The 27,499-nt window shown below is 43.5% G+C and overlaps 1 protein-coding gene across 1 annotated transcript in view; it reads right to left on the bottom strand.

Annotated features, from left to right (window-relative positions):
* LOC140740911 (vacuolar protein sorting-associated protein 4A) overlaps positions 1-27,499 on the bottom strand; it is a 130,649-nt gene that overhangs the window by 42,016 nt on the left and 61,134 nt on the right. The window contains exon 5 of the mRNA XM_073070548.1: positions 24,842-24,961. Coding sequence (XP_072926649.1) covers positions 24,842-24,961 — 120 coding nt within the window. The remainder of the gene's footprint in view (positions 1-24,841; positions 24,962-27,499) is intronic.

The following is a 27,499-nucleotide window of genomic DNA, read 5'->3' as shown; positions in this document are numbered from 1 at the left end:
CCTTGCAATGTCTAATGATAGACAATGCCATTTATCTGGCTACAACCTGTTCCGAGCTTGTCCATCATGACCCAATGCAGAACACTCTACAAACAACTTGAGTCACAGACAAATACTCTCTGGTCATTACCATTAAATCCACCAACTCAGTTACAGAGAGGAGGCTTCGTCTAGAGTTAATCAGCATCCAAGCACAGACAATGCACCACGTGCTATAATCAACTACAAAGGAACAACTAGCTGACCGCCTCACAAAGAAGGAAGCACCAGCTCTTGTGCTGCTGAAAGCACTTAGTGAAGGCATCTGGTACCTTAAGAACTGTATCAACATCAAGGGTTAGAACTAATCCCTATATCTTAAAGGACATTCAAGTAATGGAATTAACTCCCACATCTTAAAAGACATTTGAGTCGATGTATATATTTTTTATGGTACTCTGAAGGCACTAAGTAAAGGTATAGGGTATCCTAATGTCTTAATTTCTTCGGCAGTTTGAACGGGGCACAACTGTGCAAGAGCACGAAAGTCGGCCCGTGAAGCAGCGGGAGAGTTTAAAAAGGGAGCTGATTAACGGAGCGGGCGACGTAGTAGTGGGAGACAAGAATAGGAAGGTTTTGGCTCGAGAGGCTTCAGCAAGCAGAGGCTGAGGATGAGCTTGCTCCCAGTGAGGTAAGGCCAGGTAAGTTCCTTTAATAACTCTAACTTAGGAGTAGGTAATGGAGGCAGCAGTTAGGGCACTTGAGTGCTCCATTTACACTATGTGGGAAGTCAGCGCGAGCACAATTGTCCCTGACGACTACACCTGTAAAAGGTGCATCCAGCTGCAGCTCCTGATAAACCGAGTTAGGGAACTGGAGCTGGAGCTGGATGAACTTCGGATCATTCGTGAGGCAGAGACAGAAATAGACAGGAGTTACAGTCACCCCTAAAAGTCAGGAGGCAGGTAGCTGGGTGACTGTCAGGAGAGGGAAGGAGAATAGACAGAATGAGCAGAGCACCCCTGTGGCTGTTCCCATCAACAATAAGTATACCGTTTTGGATACTGTTGGTGGGGACGACCTACCAGGGACAAGTTGCAGTGGTTGCGTCTCTGGCACCGAGACTGGACCCTCAGCTTAGAAGGGAAGGAGGGAAAAGAGGAGAGCAGTAGTGATAGGGGATTCGATAGTTAGGGGGACAGATAAGAGGTTCTGTGGAAGAGATCGAGAATCCCAGATAGTCTGTTGCCAGAGTCCGCGATATCTCGGATCGAGTTCTCAGTATTCTCAAGAGGGAGGGTGAGCAGCCAGATGGCATGGTCCATGTAGGGACCAATAACGTGGATAGGAAGGAGGAGGATGTCCTGCAAAGAGAATTTAGGGGGTTAGGTGTAAAGTTGAAGGACAGGACCTTCAGGGTTGCAATCTCAGGATTGCTACCCATGCCACGTGCTAGTGAGGCTAGAAACAGGAAGATAATGCAGCTAAATATGTGGCTAAGGAGTTGGTGCAGGAGGGAGGGCTTCATGTTTCTGGACAATTGGGTCTTGTTCCAGGGAAGGTGGGACCTGTTCTGACGAGACAGGTTGCACCTGAACTGGAGGGGGACTAACATCCTTGCGGAAAGGTTTGCTAGTGCTGCTTCGGGGGGGGGGGGGGGGGGGGTTTTAAACTAGATTTGCAGGGGGAGGGGAACCAGTGTTAGAGCAAATAGTGAGATGGAGGAGGATAAAAGTCATGTGAGAGCTCCAAGTATAGTGCATGGAGTAAAGCCAGATCTAACATGTAAAGAGGCTTTGAGGAAAGAGAAACAGAATAAAGAGTATAAAGGTAGTAAGGTAGAAGGGCTAAAGTGTGTGTATTTCAATGCAAGAAGCATCAGAAACAAAGGTGATGAACTGAGAGCTTGGATACATACATGGAATTATGATGTAGTTGCTATCACAGAGACTTGTATTGCACCAGGGCAGGAATGGATTCTCAATATTCCTGGATTTCAGTGCTTTAAAAAGGGATAGAGAGGGAAAAGGGGAGGAGGGGTGGCATTACTGGTCAGGGATACTATTACAGCTACAGAAAGGGTGGGTAATGTAGCAGGATCCTCTTTTGAGTCAGTATGGGTGGAAGTCAGGAACAGGAAGGGAGCAGTTACTCTATTGGGAGTATTCTGTATTCTTGGTAGCAGCAGAGATACCGAGGAGCAGATTGGGAGGCAGATTTTGGAAAGGTGCAAAAAGTAACAGGATTGTTTTCATGGGTGACTTGAACTTCCCTAATATTGATTGGCACCTGATTAGTTCCAATGGTCTAGATAGGGCAGAGTTTGTTAAGTGCGTCCAGGACGGATTCCTGTCACAGTATATTGACAGGCCGACTAGGGGGAATGTCATACAAGATCTAGTATTAGGTAACGAACCGGGTCAGGTCACAGATCTCTCACTGGGTGAGCATCTGGGGGACAGTGACCACCGCTCCCTGGCCTTTAGCATTATCATGGAAAAGGATAGAATCAGAGAGGACGGGAAAATTTTTAATTGGGGAAGGGCAAATTATCAGGCTACAAGGCTAGAACTTGAGGGTGTGAATTGGGATGATGTTTTTGCAGGGAAATGTACTATGGACATGTGCTCGATGTTTATGGATGTCTTGCAGGATGTTAGGGATAAGTTTGTCCTGGTGAGGAAGATAAAGAATGGTAGGGTGAAGGAACCATGGGTAACAAGTGAGGTGGAGAATCTAGTCAGAAGGAAGAAAGCAGCATATGTGAGGTTTAGGAAGCAAAGATCAGATGAGTCTATTGAGGAATATAGGGTAGCAAGAAAAGAGCTTAAGAAGGGACTGAGGATAGCAAGAAGGGGGCATGAAAGGCCTTAGTGAGTAAAGGAAAACCCCAAGGCATTCTTCAATTATGTGAAGAACAAAAGGTTGACAGGAGTGAAGGTAGGACCGATTGGAGATAAAGGTGGGAAGATGTGCCTGGAGGCTGTGGAAGTGAGTGAGGTCCTCAATGAATACTTCTCTTCAGTATTCACCAATGAGAGGGAACTTGATGACAGTGAGGACAATATGAGTGAGGTTGATGTTCTGGAGCATGTTGATATTAAGGGAAAAAAGGTGTTGGAGTTGTTAAAATACATTAGGACGGATAAGTTCCCTGGGCCTGATGGAATATTTCCCAGGCTGCTACATGAGGCGAGGGAAGAGACTGCTGAGCCTCTGGCTAGGATCTTTATGTTGTCCACGAAAATGGTACTGGAGGATTGGAGGAAGGCGAATGTTGTCCTCTTGTTCAAAAAAGGTAGTAGGGATAGTCCGGGTAATTATAGACCAGTGAGCCTTATGTCTGTTGTGGGAAAGCTGTTGGAAAAGATTCTTAGAGATAGAATCTACGGGCATTTAGAGAATCATGGTCTCATCAGGGACAGTCAGCATGGCTTTGTGAAGGGCAGATCGTGTCTAACCAGCCTGATAAGAGTTCTTTAAGGAGGTGACCAGGCATATAGATGAGGGTAGTGCAGTAGATGTGATCTACATGGATTTTGGTAAGGCATTTGACAAGGTACCACACGGTAGGCTTATTCAGAAAATCAGAAGGCATGGGATTCAGGGAAGTTTGGCCAGGTGGATTCAGAATTGGCTTGCCTGCAGAAAGCAGAGGGTTGTGGTGGAGGGAGTACATTTGAATTGGGGGGTTGTGACTAGTGGTGTCCCACAAAGATCGGTTCTTGGACCTCTACTTTTTGTGATTTTTATTAACGACCTGGATGTGGGGGTAGAAGGGTGGGTTGGCAAGTTTGCAGACAACACAAAGGTTGGTAGTGTTGCGGATAGTGTTGAGGATTGTTGAAGATTGCAGAGAGACATTGATAGGATGCAGAAGAGGGCTGAGAAGTGTGAGGTGGTACACTTTGGAAGGACAAACTCCAAGGCAGAGTACAAAGTAAATGGTAGGATACTTGGTAGTGTGGAGGAGCAGGGGGATCTGGGGGTACATGTCCACAGATCCCGAAAGTTGCCTCACAGGTAGATAGGGTAGTTAAGAAAGCTTATGGAGTGTTAGGTTTCATAAGTCCAGTGATAGAGTTTAAGAGTCGTGGGGTAATGATGCAGCTCTATAAAACTCTGGTTAGGCCACACTTGGAGTACTGTGCCCAGTTCTGGTTGCCTCACTATAGGAAGGATGTGGAACCACTGGAAAGGGTACAGAGGAGATTTACCAGGATGCTGCCTGGTTTAGAGAGTATGGATTATGATCAGAGATTAAGGGAGCTAGGGCTTTACTCTTTGGAAAGGAGGATGAGAGGAGACATGATAGAGGTGTACAAGATATTAAGAGGAATAGATAGAGTGGGCAGCCAGCGCCTCTTCCCCAGGGCACCACTGCTCAGTACAAGAGGACATGGCTTTAAGGTAAGGGGAGGGAAGTTCAAGGGGGATATTAGAGGAAGGTTTTTCACTCAGAGAGTGGTTGGTGCGTGGAATGCACTGCCTGAGTCAGTGGTGGAGGCAGATACACTAGTGAAATTTAAGAGACTATTGGACAGGTATATGGAGGAATTTAAGGTGGAGGGTTATATGGGAGGCAGAGTTTAAGGGTCGGCACAACATTGTGGGCCAAAGGGCCTGTACTGTGTTGTATTATTCTATGTTCTATGTTAAGAAATTTGTTAGGCTTAACAACTAGAGGTAAAAGTAATACATTTAAACCAATGGACATTTATTTTTAATACATACATAAAAAGGATGGGAGACTGCTGAGATCTGTTCTTTTGGACATACCCACAAAGGTGAGGGGGGTGGCAGTAAGGAAGTGGCACCCTTAGACCATAAAACTAGGAGCAGAGTTCGGCCATTCAGCCCATTCTGCTCCGCCATTCCATCATGGCTGATCCCAGATTCCATTCTACCCCATACACCTGCCTTCTCGCCATAATCTTTGATGCCCTGACCATCAGGAAACTATCAATTAAGGTCAATTCTCATCTTAATTATTAAAATATTAAAAAATACCCCTTAACCTTTGTTCAAAAACAGCCTTGTGTACTAAATATGAATGGAAGTTGTTAAAATGAAAGGAAATCTTGTCTTTGTTGCTTGACCATTAATACGAAAGCAGCTATATTTCATTTGGAGATTGAGATTTGGTGTGTCATTAGATACTCGCAGATTTCTACGGATATACCACGGACAGCATTCTAACTGGCTGCATCATGGTCTGGTCTGGAGGAGGCTACTGCACAGAATTGAAGTAAGCTGCAAGAGAGTTGTAAACTCAAGTCAGCTCCATGTTGGGCATCAGCCTCCATAGTATCCAGGACATCTTCAAGGAGTGATGCTTCAAAAAGGTGTCCATCATTAAGACCCCTATCACCCAGGACATTCCCTGTTCTCATTTCTACCATCAGGAAGAAGGTACAGGAGACTGAAGGCACACACTCAATGATTCAGGAACAGCTTCTTCTCCTCTACCATCCAATTGCTGAATGGCCACTGAACCCTACCTCACATTTTATCTATCTATCTCTCTCTCTCTCACACACACACACACTCACTCACTCTTTGGGTACGCCTGGTCAAAATTTCTGTTACTGTGAATAGCTAAGCAAGTACAAGATGAACTGATTTCAAAAAGGCATCAAGTTAAAGATGACTCTTTTTCTTTGTTATTTTCAAACTGTGAAAGATGGAAATAAAAAAGTTTTCTTGCTTAAAATATTAAAGTGGTCTGTGTCCTCTCCAGGGCACAAGCCTGTGTGGAAAGATTTGGAGAACTGGCTGTTGCCCATCCAGTGGGTTCCCCCTCTTCATGTCAGTGAGGTAGTTCAAGGGAAGGGCAATCGCCGATACAGCTTGGCACAAGCGTCGTCACAGAAATTGCCAGTGTGAAGTTGTAAACAACATCAAACTGCCTTAGGGACCCCAGCTCTGGACGTCTTCCTCGGGGTTTACTTCCGAAGCCTTTTCCATGGGTGGGTATGGCAAAAGGCAGCAGAGGTTTAAAATCAGAGTTCTCCTTCTCCTAGGCAGGCTGCCTTCCAAGGCTGACAAGCCCCACCTGCCTGAAATTTTACTGCTGCCGCAAAGATTACATATTTCACAACATAATCCAGTGATCTTAAACTTGATACTGATCTGATGGTGGAGGGAAAGTAGCTGTTCCAAAACATTGAGTATGGGTCTTCAGGCACCTGTACCTCCTCCCTGATGATAGCAACACAAAGAGGCATGTCCCAGATGAGGAAGTTCCTTAATGATGGATGCACCTCTTAAAGATGTCCTCGACGGTGGGAGGGTTGTGCCCATGATGGAACTGGCTGACTCTACAACCCTCTGCACTGAAGGCAGGTTTTCATGCAACCAGTCCGAATGCTTTCCATAGTACATCTGTAGAAATTTGCATGCCTTTGGTGACATCCCAATTCACTTCAAACTTACAATGAATGAGAATCCCTGGCATGCATTATTTGTCATTGCATCAATGTGGTGGGCTTGGGAACCTCAAAGTTCAAAAGCACATTTATAATCTAAGTAAGTATACTATATATAACCTTGAGATTTGTTTCCTTACAGGCAGCCACAAAACAAAGAAACCCAATAGAACCCATTAAAAAAGACAATCAAAACACACCATGTGCAAAAAAAGTCACACCTGAACTGGAAGAGACTAATATCCAGCGCGAAGTTTGCTAGTGCTGCATGGTGGGGTTTAAGCTAGAGTTACAGGGGGATTGGAACCAGAGTGTCAGAACAGTTAGTGGAGAGGTTATAGAGACAGTTGTTGTTAAGACCTCAGGCAAAGTCAGGCACCAAAGAGTTGAGCATGGTGTGGCTAATGGCCTGAGCTGCATACACTCAATGGAAAAAGTATCATAGGAAAGGAATATGAGCTCCAAGCATGGATCAACACCTGAAATTATGATATTGTAGCCATTAGTGAGACTCGTACAAAGTACCTAAGACATCTTTAGGGGTTGGCATCTCAGAAAGGCAGTGTCCATTATTAAGGACCTCCAGCACCCCAGGCATGCCCTTTTCTCATTGTTACTATCAGGTAGGAAGTACAGAAGCCTGAAGGCACACACTCAGCGATTCAGGAACAGCTTCTTCCCCTCCGCCATCTGATTCCTAAATGGATATTGAACTTTTGGACACTACCTTTTTTTAAAAATATATATAGTATTACTGCTTTTACACATTTTTTAATCTGTTCAATATACGTAATTGATTTACTTGTTTATTATTATTATTTTTCTCTGCTAGATTATGTATTGCATTGAACTGCTGCTGCTAAATTAACAAATTTCATGTCACATGCCGGTGATAATAAACCTGATTTTGACTGCAGGAGGGGCAAGACTGCAGCTCAATATGGCAGGGTTCAGTTATTTTAGACAAGACAGAGCTGGAGGAATTAAAGGAGTGTGGCATTACTAGTAATGGAAAATGTCACAGCAGTGCTCAGTCAGGACAGGCTGGAGAACTCATCTAATGAGGTGTTATGCATAGAACTGAGGAACAAATGTGTAGAAAGATAACACACTGTTGCAAGAAAGATAAATTTGTTAAAGTACCGTAGATTCCGGACTACAGAGCGCACCTGATTAAAAGCCGCTGGCTCTAATTTTAGAAATAAAATCAATTTTTTAATTGTACAGGCCGCACCGGATTTTAGGCCGCACCGGATTTTCGGCCGCAGGTGTCCCACGTTGTAATATGAGATATTTACACAGAAAGATATTACACGTGAGGATTTTTTAACTTTTAATTAAATCCATATGGTAACAAAAACAAATACATATTGCAAATGCTTTTTTTCGAACCGTGCCCGTAACGCGGCTACTTTTAAATATACTTTGCGTATACTTCTTTACTGAACAACATTCCAATATCTCCTAACGACTGGTAAAAAATATATATACTGCAGCCTACCAGGAAAAGTTATTGATCGCCTTTAACTTAAAAGCAGCGTTCGCTCAGATCCAAAGCCGCTCGCGTAATGCGCTCCCTCCCTCCGTCCCGTTTTATCGCAAACTGGCATTTTTCCCACAAGACGCGGCGAAACCGGGTGTGACGTCATAGCATCCCGCGATGTAGTACAGAAAACAAATATAGTTAAAACTCTTCTAACTTTAACTAGAAAATGAATTACTAAGCGAAAATATTATAAACTAAATAACTGCCATAAAGGCAGCACAATGCTTTTCTTCGAGTGTTTTCCATGTTGATGAGGGTGAGTACAAATGACTGATTTACAATAATTTAATTGTGAAAGTGCGCTTGATTTATCGTACAATTTCATTGGACCTCTGAACTACTCATCAATTTTATTGGTCTACTGTTATGAGGCAAAATGTTTATGAGGCGGCATGAAAAAAATCATGTATTAGCCGCTCCGTTTTAAAGGCCGCAAAGTTCAAAGCTGTTCAAAATGTGGGAAAAAAGTAGCGGCTTAAAATCCGGAATCTACGGTAGATGATAATAACTTTCCACATATTGACAAGGACTCCCATACTGTAAAAAGACTAGAGCTTGACAAATGTGTTCAGGAAAGTTTCCTTACTCAATACATAGAAGTCCCAATGAGAGTGTGCAAAACTTTATCTGCTATTAGAAAATGAGACAGGGCAAGTGACAGAAGTTTGTGTAGGGGAATACGTGCATCTAGTGATTACAATGCGATTAGTTTCAAAGTAAATATACAAAAAGATATGTCTGCTCCATGGGTTGAAATTCTAAATTGGAGAACGAACAACTTTGCTGGCATCAGAAATGGTCTAGAAAGTCTGGGTTGGGACAGATGTTTTCTGGCAAAAGTGTACTTGGTAATTGGGAGGCCTTCAAAAGTGAAATTTTGAGAGTACAGCCTGTTAGATACAGGTGTAGAGATTCTTGGTTTTCAACCGATATTGATGCCCTGGTTAAGAAAAAAAAGGTGCACAGCAGGTATAAACAGGTAGCCATTCAGTAGAAACGTCGTGCGTTATCGTTTTATATCCGCAGGGCGACTCTCCTGGTCCACTCTATCAAGGCCCTCCACCATTTGAAAGGTTTCAATGAGCTCTTTCTTCATATTTCTAGTGAATACTGGGCCAGAGCCATCAAACGCTTTTCATAGCACAAACCATTGAATCCCGGAATCACTTTCGTGAATCTTCTTTGAACGCTTTCCAAATTCAGCACATCCTTTCTAGGATAAGGGGCCCAAATCTACTCACAGTACTCTAAGTGATAACTCACCAATGCTTTATAAAGTTTCAAAATTACATCCTTGCTTTTATATTCTGGTCCTCTCGAAAATGAATGCTAACATTCCATTGGCCTTCCTCACCACAGACTCAACCTGAAAATTAACTTTTAGGAAATCCTACACAAGGACTCCCAAGTCACTTTGCACCTCAGTTTTTGTATTTTTTTTCCATTTAGAAAATAGTGAACCCTTTCATTTCTTCTACCAAAGTGAATGACCATACACTTCTCCTAATTACCCATTCTTCTAATCTCAGTCCTTCTGTAGCCTCTCTACTTCCTCAAAACTACCTGCCCCTCCACCTATCTTCATATCATCTGCAAACTTTGCAACAAATCCATCAATTCCATCATCCAAATCATTTACATATAAAGTAAAAAGAATTGGTCCCCTCACAGACCCCTGTGGAACACCACTAGTCACCAGCAGCCAGCCAGAAAAGGATCCCTTTATTCCCACTCTTTACCTCCTGCCAATCAGCCACTGCTTTATCCATGCTAGTGTAATACGCTGTAAGGTTTCATTGCTAATGTAATGGCTTCTTTGTTATGTTTCACTGCTAAGGTAATAGTTTCTCTGTAGCAGCAATGTTTAGGTTATAACTACAGATAATGGGGCATGTTAACCAATGAGCAGGATGTTGTTCTTTCTTGTGTCCTGGGAGCTGGGAATTTGTTGTCGTTTGCCAGGGAGAGATGAGGAGAGAAGACACAAATGGAGAGAGTTGGTAGACTGCCGGATGGAGTGAACTTGGAGCGAGGGTCTGAAGGTTAGCAACGATCGGAGGTGGTCGATAGTGGATGAATGGCCTATCAGTGAGCTCCAACATTGCACATTAGACTGTTTCATGAGAATGAGGAATGTTAACAAAGACAAAGGCCTCACTCTAAGAAGGAACTGGAATTTGATTGTTACAAGGTGGGAGAGTGGAAACCTGACTGGATGAGGACTGACCAATCAGGAGAATGCCCAGATATCATCCTTGATGAAGTGAAAGTATTTGTCCTCAAAACATTGGTTATTATCGACACCTGTACCTGGTTGGAAGCCCAAGAAGTGTTTAATCACCTTAAGAAAGAAATCAGGAGGGCTAAAAGAAGACATGAGGTTGTCCTAGCAGACAAAGTGAAAGAGAATCCTATGGGATGCTACAGTTAAGAGCAAAAGGATTGCAAGGGACAAAACTGGTCCTCTGGAAGATCAGAATGATAATCCTAAAGGAAATCAGAATGCTAAAAGAGATGATCGAGTTCTTAAATGGATTTTTTGCATCTGTATTTACCCAGAAGGACACAGAGTCTACAGAAGTGAAATAAGGTGGCATCAACTTCATTGACCCTATACCGATTACAGAGGAAGAGGTGTTTGCTGCCCTGAAGTAAATTAGGGTTGAAGTAAATCCCCAATGTCTGACAAGGAGTTCCCTTGGACCCTGTGGGAGGTAAGTGCAGAAATTGCTGGGGTCCTAGCAGAGATAATAACAACAGCTGAGGTGCCAGATTGGAAGATAGCTAATGTTGTTCCACTGTTCTAAGAAAAGTCTCTAAAAATAAACCAGGAAATTATAGGCTGATGAGTCTGACATCAGTTGTGGGAAAGTTATCGGAAGGTATTTTAAGGGACTAGATATGTAAGTATTCAGATATTCATGGACTAATTAAGAATAGTTAGCATGGCTTTTTGCCTGATAGGTCACGTCTGACCAATCTTATAAGTTTTTCGAGGAAGTTATCAGGAAAGTTGAAGAAGGCAAGACAGTAGATGATTGCCTCTCTGACTGGAGGCCCCTGACTAGTGGTGTGCCAAAGGGATCGGCGCTGGGTCTATTTTTGTTTGTCTTCTATATCAGCAACCTGAATGATGATATGGTTAACTAGATCAGCAAATTTGCGCATGACACCAAGATCAGCTGGAAAATGGACTAAAAACTGGCAGATAGAACTTAATGCCATCCACATTCAATAAGGAGATAGGTCTATAGGATGCACATTCAGATAGATCTTTTCCTCTTTTAGGAATCAATGAAATTAATGCCTCATAAAAAGTTTTCGGAAGATTGCCAGAGGATATAGAATCAGTGAAAGTTTGACAAAGATGTGGTGTAAGCATTTCATTGAAGGTCTTATAAAATTCCACTGTATATCCATCTGGTCCCGGAGCTTTCCCTAGTTGCATAGAGGATATGGCCTTAGCTATTTCCTCTTGTTTAATAGGTACATCTAGTGTATTAATATCTTGGATTGAAAAAAAGATTGAAAATTAGAACTTAATGCCATCGAGTGTGAGGTGTTGCACTTTGGTAGGACCAACCAGGGTAGGTCTTACACAGTGAGCCGTAGGATACTGAAGAGTGCTATAGAACAAAGGCATCTGAGAATACAGGTCCATAATTTATTGAAAGTGGCTCACAGGTAGACAGGGTTGTAAAGAAATATTTTAGCACATGGGCCTTCATAAATCAAGTACTGAGTACAGGAAATGGGATTTTATATTGGGGTTGTCAGACGTTGGTGAGGCCTAATTTGGAGTACAGTATGCAGATTTGGTCACCTCCCTACAGGAAAGATGGAAACAAGGTTGAAAAAGTGCAGAGAAAATTTACAAGGACGTTGTCAGGTCTGGAGGACCTGAGTTATAAGGAAAGATTGAGTAGGTTAGAACTGTATTCTTTAGAACATATTAGTTTGAGAGGAGATTTGATAGAGGTATACAAAATTATGAAGGTTACAGATAGGGTAAATGAAAGCAGGCTTTTTCCACTGAAGTTGGGTGGGACTACGGTCCAAGGTCTTGAGTTAAGGATGAAAAGCTTAAGGGGAACATGAGGGGAAACTTCCTCATTCAGAGGGTTGTGAGAGTGTGGAACGAGCTGCCTGCACAAGTGGTACATACAAGCTCAATTTTAATGTTTAAGAGAAGTATGTATAGGTACATGGATGGTACAGGTATGGAGACCTAAGGTCCCGGTGTAAGCCATAGAAACATAGAAAATAGGTGCAGGAGTAGGCCATTCAGCCCTTCGAGCCTGCACCGCCATTCAGTATGATCATGGCTGATCATCCAACTCAGAACCCTGTACCTGCTTTCTCTCCATACCCCCTGATCCCTTTAACCACAAGGGCCATATCTAACTTCCTCTTAAATATAGCCAATGAACCAGCCTCAAATGTTTCCTGTGGCAGAGAATTCCACAGATTCACCACTCTCTGTGTGAAGAAGTTTTTCCTCATCTTGGTCCTAAAAGGCTTCCCCTTTATCCTTAAGCTGTGACCCCTCGTTCTGGACTTCCCCAACATCGGAAACAATCTTCCTGCATCTAGCCTGTCCAATCCCTTTAGAATTTTATACATTTCAATAAGATCCCCCCTCAATCTTCTAAATTCCAGTGAGTATAAGCCTAGTCGATCCAGTCTTTCTTCATATGAAAGTCCTGCCATCCCAGGAATCAATCTGGTGAACCTGCTCTGTACTCCCTCTATGGCAAGAATGTCTTTCCTCAGATTAGGGGACCAAAACTGCACACAATATTCTAGGTGCGGTCTCACCAAGGCCTTGTACAACTGCAGTAGAACCTCCCTGCTCCTGTACTCAAATCCTTTTGCTATGAATGCCAACATACCATTTGCCTTTTTCACTGCCTGCTGTACCTGCATGCCCACCTTCAATGACTGGTGTATAATGACACCCAGGTCTCGTTGCACCTCCCCTTTTCCTAATCGGTCACCGTTCAGATAATAATCTGTTTTCCTGTTCTTCCAACCAAAGTGGATAACCTCACATTTATCAACATTAAATTGCATCTGCCATGAATTTACCCACTCATCTAACCTATCCAAGTCACCCTGCATCCTCTCAGCATCCTCCTCACAGCTAACACCGCCGCCCAGCTTTGTGTCATCCGCAAACTTGGAGATGCTGCATTTAATTCCGTCTAAATCATTAATATATATTGTAAACAACTGGGTGTTGGTGCGTGGCCTAGTGGGCAAGGCATCAGACTAGTAACCTGAAGGTCACTGGTTCAAGCCTCAGCTGAGGCAGCGGGTTTGTGTCCTTGAGCAAGGCACTTAACAATACATTGCTCTGCGACATCACCGGTGCCAAGCTGCATGGGTCCTAGTGCCCTTCCCTTGGACAACATCGGTGGCGTGGAGAGGGGAAGGCCTGCAGCTTGGGCAACTGCCGGTCTCCCATACAACCCTGCCCAGGCCTGTGCCCTGGGAACTCCAGGCACAGATCCATGGTCTCTCGAGACCGACGGATGCCACCACCACAAACAACTGGGGTCCCAGCACTGAGCCTTGCGGTACCCCACTAGTCACTGCCTGCCATTCTGAAAAGGTCCCGTTTACTCCCACTCTTTGCTTCCTGTCTGCCAACCAATTCTCTATCCACATCAATACCATACCCCCAATACCGTGTGCTTTAAGTTTGCACACTAATCTCCTGTGTGGGGCCTTTTGAAAATCTAAATATACCACATCCACTGGCTTGCCCCATCCACTCTACTAGTTACATCTTCAAAAAATTCAATAAGATTCGTCAGACATGATTTTCCTTTCACAAATCCATGCTGACTTTGTCCGATGATTTCACCTCTTTCCAAATGTGCTGTTATCACATCTTTGATAACCAACTCTAGCATTTTCCCCACCACTGATGTCAGACTAACTGGTCTAACCGGTCAATGGGAGTAAGCTGATTAAATGGTTTGGCATGAACTAGATGGGCCAAAGGGCCTAGTTTTGTGCTGTACTTTTCTATCAGTCTCTGACTCTAACAAATCATGCAAACAATAAGCAACTAACATTCAGAACTAACGTTCGCGAAAAGGAGTCCACAGCCACGTAACTAGAAGATCACTATAGCCAGTCCAGGAGCCTGTTAGTTGCAGGCCACAGCCTCAGTTCAGTGCAGAGATGAGTAAACCTTGCCCAAGCTCAACTCTGGTCCGTCCCTTTCCTGTAACCTTGACACCCTGACCTGACCTGTTGCTTAAATTGGCCAACAGCAGGTTATTACACACTCTTGGACCTGGGCTCTGCTGCTTCAATATGCTCTTGGACTTGGGCCATGCAGCTTTGACACGCTCCTGGGCCTCAAGCCCCGTCACCTCAATTTGGCCCATACGTTACACTGCAATTGTCCTGCACCTTCAAGACCTCAATTAACACCTCAAAAATGCCAGGTCATACAGGTGGCAAAAGCTCAATGCCAAAAGGGAACTTACAGGCTACTGATTGCAGTGATCTTTTTCCATTAATAGAATAGTTAGTAGCAAACAAGAGAAATTCTGCAAATGCTGGAAATGCAAAGTAACACACACAAAATGCTGGAGGAACTCAGCAGGTGTCTTATGAAAATGATGGCCATGACCCTTTTTCAGGATTGCAAAGGAAGGGGGAATACACCAGAATAAAAAGGTGAGGAGTGGGTAAGGATGGCTGGAAGGTGATAGGTGAAGCTAGGCAGGAAAGGTAAAGGGTTGGAGAGGAAGGAATCTGATGAGAGAAGAGTGGAACATAGGAGAAAGGGAAGGACAAAGGGCACCAGGGGAGGTGACAGGCAGATGAGAAGACGTAAGAGGCCAAAGTGGGGAATAGAAGAGGAGGAGAGGGTAAAGAGAAATCGATATTCATGCCAGTTGGAGACTATCCAGACAGAATACAAGTTGTTGCTCCTCCACCCTGAGTTAGTAGCTTTGTTTTCTGCACCTGCAGTCTCTTACTGAGTAAAAGGTTGTTTCACCAGGGCTATCTTAAACCAGAAGTAGCAACTTTTTCCACACAGAGAATGGTGGGTATATGGAACATGCAGCTAGAGTAAGTGATTTAGGTGGGTACAATTACAACAGCTAAAGGTGATTTTGAAGGTGAATGGATATTTAGAGATATGGGTCAAATGGGACCAGCTTAGGTGTGCAACTTATCAGCATGAGCCAGATGGGGTGAAGGAGCTGTTTCCATGTTATATGACTCCATGACTTTTGTTCAAAAAATACAAACTTGTCAGACTCTCCAGTCCTTCCAGTGCCCTTTAAACTAGCTGTGTATTTTCTGGTGTGTCATAAGAGTTATACAGCACAGAAAGAGGCACTTCAGCCCAAATGAATATGACAATAAACTTGATTTTGACTTTACCCCTGGTCCAAATTGCCAAACAAGGCTTGTCACATTTGTTTGTGCTTTGCCCATACCCTTATCAACATTTGTAATCCATGTACCTATCTTTTAAAATGTTCTACTAATACCTCCTCTTCCTCTGGCAGCTCATTCCATGTAACACAAAGTTGCCACTCAAGTTCCTATTAAACCTCTCCCCTCTCATCTTAAACCAGTGCTCAACCCTGGAAAAAAGATGCATGTCCTTCCTATATCTCAGTCTCCTAGACTCCATGGAAATTGTCCTAACCTGCCTAAACTCTCCCTATAACTCAGCCCCTCAAATCACAGCAACATCCTTGCTGCACTCTTTCCAGTTTAATAACATCATTCCTGAAAATATACCAATAGCAGCCTCACCAGTGTCCTGTACAATCATACCATGCCAGCCCCATTTTAATCTTCATGCTCTAACTGATGGAAGGCCAGTGTGCCAAAAGTAATCATAATGCCATTAGTTTCAATGTAAATATGGAAAAAGATAGGTCTAGCATGCAGGTTGAATTTCTAAACTGGACAAAGGAAAATTTTGATAGTGTCAGTAAAGACCTAGCGAGTGTGGATTGACAAACAAGAGAAAAATCTGCAGACGCTGGAAATCCAAGCAACACAAACAAAATGCTGGAGGAATTCAGCAGGCCAGACAGCATCTATGGAAAGAAGTACAGTTGATGTTTCTGGCTGAGACCCTTCGGCAGGGCGGAGAGAAAAAGATGAGGAGTAGATTTAAAAGGTAGGGGTGTGGAGACAGAAACACAAAATTATTGGTGAAACCATGAGGGGGAGGAATGAGTAATCAGCTGGGAAATTGATTGGTGAAAGAGATACAGGGCTGGAGAAGTGGGAGTCTGATAGGAAAGAACAGAGGGCCACTGAAGAAAAAACAAATGGGGAGAGGAACACCAGAGCGAGGTGATGGGCCTGCAAGGAGATAAGGTGAGAGAGGGGAAAAAAGGGATGGAGAATAGTGAAGGGGGAGGGGGCCTTCATCAATCATGGGATTGAGTTTAGGAGCCAAGAGGTAATGTTGCAGCTATATAGGACCCTGGTGAGACCTCACTTGGAGTTCTGGTTGCCTCACTATAAGAAGGATGTGGAAACCATAGAAAGGGTGCAGAGGAGATTTACCAGGATGTTGCCTAGATTGGGGAGCATGCCTTATGAGAATAGGTTGAGTGAATTTGGCCTTTTTTCCATGGAGCGATGAAGGATGAGAGGTGACCTGATAGAGGTGTATAAGGTGATGAGAGGCACTGATCGTGTGGGTTAGTCAGAGGCTTTTTCCCAGGGCTGAAATGGCTAGCACAAGAAGGCACAGTTTTAAGGTGCTTGGAAGTAGGTACAGAGATGTCAGGGGTAAGTATTTTTTTTTTACGCAGAGAGTGGTGAGTGCGTGGAATGGCTGCCGGCGAAGGTGGTGGAGGCATAAACGATAGGGTCTTTTAAGAGCTCAGAAAAATAGAGGGCTATGGGCAACCCCAGGTAATTTCTAAGGTAAGGGCATGTTCAGCACAGCTTTGTGGGCCAGAGGGCCCGTATTGTGCTGTAGGTTTTCTATTATTCTCCAGACGTCCATCATCTCCAAGAGGATCCCATGACCAAGCACATCTTCACCACCCTCCCCCCACTTTCTACTTTCCGCTGGGATCGCTCCCTACATGACTCCCTTGTCCATTCGTCCCTCCCCACCTAATCTCCCCCCGGCATTTAATCCTTGCAAGCAGATCAAGTGCTAAACCTGCCCCTACACCTCCTCTCTCACTATCATTCAGGGCCCCAAACTATCCTTCCAGGTGAGGCGACACTTCACTTGTGAGCGTGTTGGGGTTACATACCATACCCAGTGCGGCCTGCTGTATATCAGTGAGACCCAAAGTAGATTGGAAGACCATTTCACTGAGCACCTTCGCCTGTCTGCTAGAAGAAGCAGGATCTCCCATTGGCCACTTCCCTTTCCCATTTGTCAATCCATGGCTTCCTCTTCTGTCATGATGAGGCCACATTCAGGTGGGAGGAATAACACCTTATATTCATTCCCTCTGGGACCCTCCAACCTGATGGTATTAACATCAATTTCTCAAACTTCCGGTAATGTTCCCCGCACCTCCTTCACCATTCCCCATCCCCATTTCCCTCTCTCACCTTATCCCCTTGCCTGCCCATCACCTCCCTCTGGTGCTCCTCCTCCCTTTTCTTTCTTCAGTGACCTTTTCTTCTCTCCTACCGGACTCCCCCTTCTCCAGCCCAATATCCCTTTCATCAATCAACTTCCAAGCTCTTTACTTCATCCCTCCCCCTCCCAGTTTCACCTATCACCTCAGAAATATACAACTGCAGATGCTGTGGATCAAAGAATATGTACACAACGCTGGAAGAACTCAGCAGGTCAGGCAGCATCCGTGAGAAAAGAGTAACCAACATTTCGGACCGAGACCCTTCACCTATCACTTTGTGTTTCTCACTCCCCTCCCATACCTTTTAAATCTACTCCTCAGCTTTTTCTCTCGAGTCCTGCTGAAGGACTCAGCCGGAAATGTGGACTGTACTTCTTTCCATAGATGCTGCATGGCCTGCTGAGTTCCTCCAGCATTCTGTGAGTGTGGATTGAGACTGTCTGTTTTCTGACAAAGGTGTCCTTGGTAAGTGGGAGGCCTTCATAAATAACATTTTGAGAGTACAAAGCTTGTATGTGAGTATCAGAATAAAAGGTAAAGTTAACAGGTTAACAGGTATCTCTTGGTTAACAAGAGATATTGAAACCTGGTTTAAAAAAAAGCAAGTGCACAGCAGGTATAGGTAGGGAGAATCAAATGAGGTGCTTATGGAGTACACGAAATGTGAGAGAACACTTAAGGAAGAAATCAGGAGGACTAAAAGAAGGCACAATGTTGCCCTTGCAGACAAGGTGAAGGAGTCTCCTAAGGGATTCTATAGATATGTTCAGAGAAAAAGGATTGCAAGGGACAAGATCAATCCTCTAGAAGATCAGAATGGTAATCCATGAACCCAAAAGAGATGGGGGAGGTCATAAATGGATTATTCCATCTGTATTTGCTCAAGAGATGGACACACAATCTATAGAAGTGAGGTACAGCAGAGATATTTAAATCATTCTGAGCAACTGGCAAGGTACCAGAGGATTGGAGGATAGCTACTGTTGTTCCACTGTTTAAGAAAGGCTCTAAGAATGAACCAGAAACCTGTACCTGCATGCTTACTTTCAGTGACTGATGAACAAGGACACCCAGATCTTGTTGTACTTCCCCTTTTCCTAACTTGACACCATTCAGATAGTAATCTGCCTTCCTGTTCTTGCCACCAAAGTGGATAACCTCACATTTATCCACATTAAACTGCATCTGCCCACTCACCCAACCTGTTCAAGTCACCCTGCATTCTCCCAACATCCTCCTCATATTTCACACTGCCACCCAGTTTTGTGTCATTTGAAAATTTGCTAATGTTACTTTTAATCCCTTCATCTAAATCATTAATGTATATTGTAAATAGCTGCAGTCCCAGCACCGAGCCTTGCGATACCCCACTAGTCACTGCCTGCCATTCTGAGAGGGACCCGTTAATCCCTACTCTGTTTCCTGTCTGCCAACCAATTTTCTATCCATGTCATTACCCCACCCCCAATACCATGTGCTCTAATCTCCTATGTGGGACCTTATCAAAGGCTTTCTAAAAGTCCAGGTACACTACATCCACTGGCTCTCCCTTGTCCATTTTCATAGTTACATCCTCAAAAAATTCCAGAACATTAGTCAAGCATGATTTCCCCTTCGTAAATCCATGCTGACTCAGACTGATCCTGTTACTGCTATCCAAATCTGCCGCTATTTCATCTTTTATAATTGACTCCAGCACCTTCCCCACCACTGATGTCAAGCTAACTGGTCTATAATTCCCTGTTTTTTCTCTCCCTCCTTTCTTAAAAAGTGGGATAACATTAGCTACCCTCCAATCCACAGTAACTGATCCTGAATCTATAGAACATCGGAAAATGATTACCAATGTGTCCACGATTTCTACAGCCATCTCTTTAAGTACCCTGGGATGCAGACCATCAGGCCCTGGGGATTTTACAGCCTTCGGTCCCATCAGTCTACCCAACACCATTTTCTGCCTAATGTATATTTCCTTCAGTTCCTCCATTACCCTAGGTCATCTGGCCACTATTACGTCTGGGAGATTGTTTGTGTCTTCCCTAGTGAAGACAGATCCAAGTACTGAAAAAATGATAGCCCAGTGAGCCTGATATCAACAGTGGGAAAGTTACTGGAAAGCATTCTAAGCCATCTGGCATATGAGTATTTGGTTAGACATGGACTGATTATGGATAGTCAGCATGGCTTCGTGCATAGTATGCTGTGATAATGTGGTTAACCGCATCACCAAATTTGCAGATGACACCAAGATTGGGATTCTAATGGACAGCAAGGAAGAGTAACAGAGCTTGCAGTGGGATCCAGACCAGCTGGAAAAATGACAGATGGAATTTAATGCAGACAAGTGTGAGGTGTTACACTTCAGTAGGACCAACCAGGGTAGGTCTTATACAGTGAGCAGTAGGATACTGAAAAGCGCTATAGAACAAAGGGATCTGAGAATACAGGTAGATTGGGTTGTAAAGAAAGATTTTGGCACATGGGCCTTCATTAATCAAAGAACTCAGCACAGGAGTTAGGATGTTATGTTGAAGAGATGTTGGTGAGGCCTAATTTGGAGTACTGTTTGCAGTTTTGGTCACCTACCTACAGGAAAGACATAAATAAGGTTGAAAGAGTACAGAGAAAATTTACAAGAATGTTGCCGCAACTGGAGGATCCGATTTATAAAGAAATATTGAATAGGGTAGGACTTCATTGCTTGGAACGTAGAAGATTGAGGGGAGATTTGCTAGTGATATACAAAATTATGAGGATTATAGATAGGACAAGCAGGGTTTATCCACTGAAGTTGGGTGGAACTAAAACTAGAAGTCATCGGTTAAGGGTGAAAGGTGAAAACCTTCAGGGGAACGAGGGAAACTTCTTCACTCAGGGGGTTATAAGAGTGTGGAACTAGTTGCCAGCGCAAGTGGTGTGTGCAAGCTTGATTTTAGTGTTTAGAAGAAGTTTGAATAGGTATATGGATGGTGGGGGCCTGGAGGGCTATGGGAGTAGGCAGTTTAAATGGTTTGGCACAAACTAGATGGGCTGAAAGTCCTCTTTCTGTGTTGCAATTTTCTATGACTCTAAGTTTTTTTCACCACCCTATGGGTGACTCCACTTTCAGGGAACTACTTACTTGTACTGCTAGGTCCCTTCGTTCTGCACACTCCCCAGGGTCCTGCTGTTCACTGTGCAAGTCTTAACTTGATTTGATTTTCCAAAATGCAAAACCTCACATTCATCCGGATGCCATTCCTCAGCATGCTTACCCAGCTGATCAAGATCACCCTGCAATTTTTGATAACCCCCTTTACTGTCCACAATACTTCTTACTTTCGCGTTATCTGCAAACTCTCCAACCATGTCTTGTGTATTCAGTACTGTAGAAACAACCCGACATTTTGTGCTTTACTGATACCTTCAAAGAGGGCAAACAGTTTTGATCATATACAGATACTACTGCACATGGATAGGAAAATTGTGGGCTTAGACACGCACATTGGTTGGCATGAACAAGTAAGCTGAAGGCTCTGATTCTGCACTCTGACTTTATGAACAACTGAGTTTAAGGTCTGATTCTGCACTCTGACTTTATGAACAACTGAGTTTAAGGGTCTGATTCTGTACTTTATGACTCTTTCATAAGTTTTTGGAAAAAAACTTTCAAGGCTTTCTTTGATTTTACCTGTCAGTACTGCTTCTGAACCCTCTGTTGCCATAAAGTTTCACAACACAGAAATAGAAACATACAAAGTTTTGAAGGGCACAGAAATATGGAATCTTCCTCCAGGAACTCAGCAGACTAGAACTGGCACGCAGAAGTCTGAGGTGAAAGGGCATGTATTTAGACCATGAGATATAGGAGTCGAAATAGCCCATTTGGCATAGTAAGTCTGCTCAGCCAATCATGGCTGATACTCTTTTTCCCCCTTCTCAGCACCACTCCCTGGCCTTCTCCCTGCAACTGGTGATACGTATCCAATCAAGAACCTACCAAGCTCTGCCTTAAATACACCCAGTAATCTGGCCTCCACAGCTGCCTGTGGTAACAAATTCCACAATTTCACAACTCTCTGGCTAAATTTCTCAGCATCTCTGTTTTAAATGGACACCTCTCTATCCTGAGACTGTGCCTTCATGTCCTAAACTGATTTCCACCCTGGGAAACATCCTTTCCACATCTACTCTGTCTAGGCTTTCAACATTCAAAAGGTTTCATTGAGATCTCCCCTCATCCCTCTAAATTCCAGTCAGTACAGACCCAGTGCCATCTAACTTCTCATATGATAACCTTTTCATTCCCAAAACCATCCACGTGAAACTCCTCTGAACCCTCTCCAAAGCCAGTACATCTTTTCTTAGATGAGGAGTAAAAAACTGCTCACAGTACTCAAGTTGAGGCCTCACCAGTGCCTTATAAAGCCTCAGCATCACATCCCCACTCTTGTATTCCAGACCTCTTGAAATGAATGCTAACATTGCATTTGCCTTTCTCTCCACTGACTCAACTTCCAAGTTAACCTTTAGGGTGTTCTGCACAAGGACTCCTAAGTCCCTTTGCATCTCAGATTTTTGGATTTACTCCCTGTTCAGAAAACAATCTGTGCCTTCATTTCTACTAACAAAGTTCATGACCTTGCATTTTCCAACATTTTATTTCACTTGCCACTTCTGCCAGCCTACCTGTTTCTTCATCTACCTGCCTGTCCATCAATCTTCGTATCATCTGCAAACTTGGCAACAAAGCCATCTATTCCATCATATAAATCATTGACATACAGCATAAAAAGCAGTCCATACACCGACCCCTGCGAAAACTAGTAGTCACTGGCAGCTAACCTGAAAAAGATCCCTTTATTCCCACTCTCTGCCTGTCAGCCAATGCTCTAACCATGCCAGTAACTTTCCTGTAATACCATGGGCTCCTAACTTGGTAAGCAAACTCTTGAGTGGCACCTTGTCAAAGGCCTTTTAACTTTTTGAGCACCTAGTAATAGTAACTGCACTCACTTCTCTTCCCTCACACCCTTCAACAACTGGCACACTGCTAGCATCTGCCACCGTGAAGACTGATGCAAAATACTCAATTAGTTCACCTGCCATCTGATTGTCCCCAATTATTATTTCTCTGGCCTAATTTTCTAGTGGTCCTATATCCACTCTCATATCTTTAAAAAAAAATTATATCCTTGAAAAAGCCTTTTCTATCCACCTTGACATTGTTTGCAGGCTAGCTTTCATATTTCATCTTTTTCCTCCTAATGATTCTAATTGCTTTCTGCAGGTTTTTAAAAGCTTCCCAATGCTCTAGCTTCCCGCCAATTTTTGCTTTGTTGTATGCCCTTTCTTTTGCTTTTATATTAGCTCTGACTTCCCATGCCAGCCACGGTTGTATTATTTTGCCATTTGAGTATTTCTTTGCTTTTGGAATGCATCTGTCCTGCACCTTCCTCATTTTTCTCAAAAGCTCAAGACACTGCTGCTCTGCTGTCATCAAATTTACTTTGGTCTATTCCTCTCTCATACCACTATAATTTCCTTTACTCCATTGAATTACTGCTATGTCAGACTCTACTTTCTCCCTGTCAAATTTCATGTTGAACTCAATCACACTGTGATCACTGCCTTAAGGTTTCCTTTATCATGAGTTCCTTAACTGCCTCCAGTTTGTTACATAACACCCAATCCAGTATAGCTGATCCCCTAGCAGGCTCAACAACAACTGCTTTAAAAAGCCATCTTGTAGGCATTTAACAAAATCACTCCCTTGACATCCATTACCTACCTGATTCTCCCAATCTACCTGCATGTTAAAATCTCCCATAACTATATCATTGCCCTTTTGACACACCTTTTTCATTTCCCATTGTAATCCCAGCTACTGTTTGGAGGCCTGTATATCACTGCCATCAGGTTCCTTTTACCCTTGCAGTTCAACTCAACCCACAAGGATTCAACATCTTCCAATCCTATTTCACACTTTTCTACTGATCTGATGCCATTCTTTACTGACGGAACCATGTCACCCCATCTGACTACCTTCCTATCCCTCAGATAGGATGTGTAACCTTGGACATTCAGCTCCCAACTACAACCATCCTTCAGCCATGATTCAGTGATGGCCGCAACATCATATCTGGCAATCTGTAAAAGTGCAACAAGGTCATCTACCTTATTTCCTATACTCTGTACATTGAGATATAATGCTTTGAATACTGTATTTGCTACCTTTTTGATTCTGCATCCCCAAGGCACTGAAACTCACCTTGCTGGCTGCAATTTTGTCCTAGCATCTGCCTGCCCTCTCTGACAGTCTGGCTGCACAACAGCTTTGCTATTTTACCATCCGTCCTACCCCGAGTCCCTTCACTCCAGTTCCCATCCTTCTGCCAAATTAGCTTAAACCCTCCCCAACAGCTCTAACAAATCTGTCCATGAGAATATTGGTTCCCCTCAGGTTCAGGTGCAACCCATCATTTTTGAGCAGGTCATACCTCCCCCAGAAGAATCCCAATGATCAAGAACCTGAGCCCTACCTCCCACACCAGCTTCTCAGCCACATATGAATCTGCCAAATCATACTATTTCTATCCTCATGGTGCCAGGCACAGGTGGCAATTCAGAAATTACTACTCTGGAGGTCCTGCTTCTCAGCTTTCTGCCTAGCTCTCTAAATTCTTTTCTCAGGACCTCTTTGTTTTTCCTTCTTATGTTATTTAGATCAAAGGGGAAGGTTTTTCCATCTAGAGGCTGGTAGTTATGTTGAATGAGCTGCCAGAGAAGGTGGTGGAAGCAATACAGTTACAATGAACAGGTAAGGAATTGAGGGATATGGCCTAATGTGAGCAAACAGGATTAGCATTGATCGACATCACAGCTGACATGATGATATGGGTGGAAAGAGCCCATTTCTGATCTATTAAAATCCATGTTATGTGATTATTATCCAGGAAAAGCTCTGTTCAGTCTATTGCTTCAATTCTATAAGTCACTGGGCTCTTACATTCTTCCAACATAACTCAACATCAGCTGAATAAAAAATTATTTGTTTTTCCAACTGAGAAATATACCACCTTCCAGACTTAACAGCAGCCCAGTAGTTTTGCTCTGCTCATTACTCCTTTCTAACTGTTTTCAGTAATGAGAGATTTTTTTCTGCATCTCTATTGACTTTTGTTAGTCTCCCTTTCCATCATTGTGGCCCAGGAAGAAGACAAGAAAGTTTTGGAACATGGGATAAAAGCAGAGCTGCCAAAAATGTTTGATAAGAATCACCATTAGCTACAAAAGCATACCAGTGAATAGGTGAGGGAACTTGATGGGTAATATCACCGCTTCCTTCAATGCCTCCTTCGCCACTTCCAATCCTGCCACATCATTCCATCGTACATTGGGCTTTTCCATCACAATAGCACCTGTGATAAAACAAGAAAATAAATTGATCAAGTTAATGCTTCAGACGATCTCAAAACCATTGATCGCCCAGAACTAGTAGGGAAGACATGCCTGAGGAGCTGAAAGAAATGGATATGATAGAGATTTAGAGGGTACCTTTGTGACTATTTAAAAAATATGGACTTACTGGGGATAGCCGGCCTTTGTTCTTAGTGGGGAGGCTTACAGACTTGGTTGAGTTTTTTTGAGAAGGTGATGAAGATGACTGATAATGGTAGGGCAGTGGAAGGTACTTACACACTTTAGTAAAACTTCTGACAAAATCCCACATGGTCGGCTGTTCTTACAAAGTTAAGTCACGTGGGCTGGCAAGTTAGATACAAAATGGCTAAGTCATGGAAGACCAAGGGTAATGAAGGACATGTGTTTTTCTGACTGGAGGTCTGTAAGCAGTGGGGTTCCACAATGATCAGGGCTGGGAGCATTGTGAACAGAACACAACAATTACCTCTGTTATTTATCATGTATTTGTATGCAAATATAGATGGTCTGATTAGTAAGTTTGCAGTTGACACAAAAATTGCTGGAGCTGTGAGCACTGAAGAAAGTTATCAAAGACTATAGCAGGATATAGATCAGTTGGAAATTTGGCCAGAGAAGTAGCAGATTGTGTTTAATCCAGACAAGTGTGAGGTGATGCATTTTAAGAGATCAAATACAAGAAGAAATTACTAAACAAAATGGCAGTGCTTTAGGAGCACTGATATACACAGGGATCTTGAGGTACAAGTCCATAGGTTGCTGAAAGTGGCCACAGAAATAGAGGGTGGAGAAGAAAGTGCGCAGCATGCTTGCCTTTGTCAGATGGATTGAGTATACATATTTTTAGGTAATGTTGCAGCTATATAAAACTTTATTTAAGCCAAATTTGGGTTAGTGTGTATAGTACTGGTCACTGTATCATAGGAAGGGTGTTTGAAAGTGTACAGAATAGGTGCACCAGAATGCTGCCTAGATTGAAGAGTACTATCTACAAGGAGAGGTTAGACAAACTTGGATTGTTTTCACTGAAATGTGGAAGGCCGAGAGTCACACTGATACACATTTACAAAATTGACAGGTGCAGACAACAGTGTGCTTTTCCCTGGGTGGAAAAGTCAAATACCAATGGGGATAAATTTGAGATGAAAGGGGAGAAAAATTAAAGGAGACTTACAAGGCAAGTTTTATTTTTTTAAACACAAATACTGGTTGGTGGGTGCCAGGGCAGGGGTTGGAAGCAAGTACGATAGCAGTATTTAACAAACATATACACTGACACATGAACTGGCAGGGAGAAGTGGGATACAGATCATGTACAGGATTTTGAGATTAAATAGATTGTGGGATGGAGGTTTCTGTTCCTGTGTTGTATTGCTCTAGGTTTTATGTGATTTCTAAAAATATTGTGGCAGGGGTTGGTTGGTGTGATCAACAGCCTACTCCAGCACCACATGCTCCTGCTCCACCTATCTTGGCATCATTAGCAAACTTGGCCACAAACCTATCAATTCCTTCATCCAAATCATTGACAATAGTGTAAAAAGTGGTCCCAACACAGACCACTGTGGAATACTACTAGTCACTAGCAACTAGCCAGAAAAGGCTCCCTTTATCCCATTCTTTGCTTCCTGCCAATCAGCCAATGCTCTATCTGTACAAGTATCTTTCCTGTATTATCATGAACATAGTTCTTATGCCTGGCAGAGCTGTTCTCACTGACAGGAGAAGGGGCAAAGGTAGGCCACTGGCGCCTTAAAACCAGTTGCTCCGGGCAGATGGGGCTTGTTAACCATGAATGGTAGCTCATCTAGGAGAAGGAAAACTTTGATTTCTAACCTCCACTGCCATGCGGCTATACCCACTCACGGGAAAGGCTTTGGGGGTAAACCCCGAGGAAAAATCCGGAGTCGGAGTCCCGAAGGCGGCTGATTGCTGCACCCAGCACTGGCACGGCAACTCCTGCGATGCTGCTGGCCCCAAAGTGTATTGACTTTCGTCGTTCCTTTGGACCTGTCATCAGAATGGAGAAAGGGGGTCCCACTACATGGACAACAGACGGATCTCCATATCAACTTTGCCCCAGAGAGACCACTCTAGCTTCGTTTTATAGCATCAGACAAACACAGAAAGTAGCACTTACTGGTTATGTCATAATGCTTGATTGGCGTAGAGCATGGCACCAGGGGTTGCTTCCGACGGTGGGAGAGATCATCGCATTTCACTGGGCAGCCCCCAGTCAATAAGGTGCTGTACTGCCACAGTCAAGTCTTTCTCATTGGGTGCATGGGGATAATGGATTATTCCATGAAGAGCTGACTGTAATTACTGCACCAGACAAGAAAGAAAACAAATCGAGTAAGACAACACCCCTCAAGCTGGGATGTTGGAATGTCCGCACAATGATGACTGGACTTGACCAAAACCTCAAGGATATCGAAGATGCACAAAAAACAGCGGTCATTAACAATGAGCTACTAAGGCTCAAAGTAGATTTAGCTACCCTACAAGAAACACGT

This window comes from Hemitrygon akajei, chromosome 17 (genome assembly GCF_048418815.1).
Source record: "Hemitrygon akajei chromosome 17, sHemAka1.3, whole genome shotgun sequence".
NCBI lineage: Eukaryota > Metazoa > Chordata > Chondrichthyes > Myliobatiformes > Dasyatidae > Hemitrygon > Hemitrygon akajei.
The sequence above is the reverse complement of the archived record's forward strand: the minus strand, read 5'-3'. Positions and strand labels throughout refer to the sequence as shown.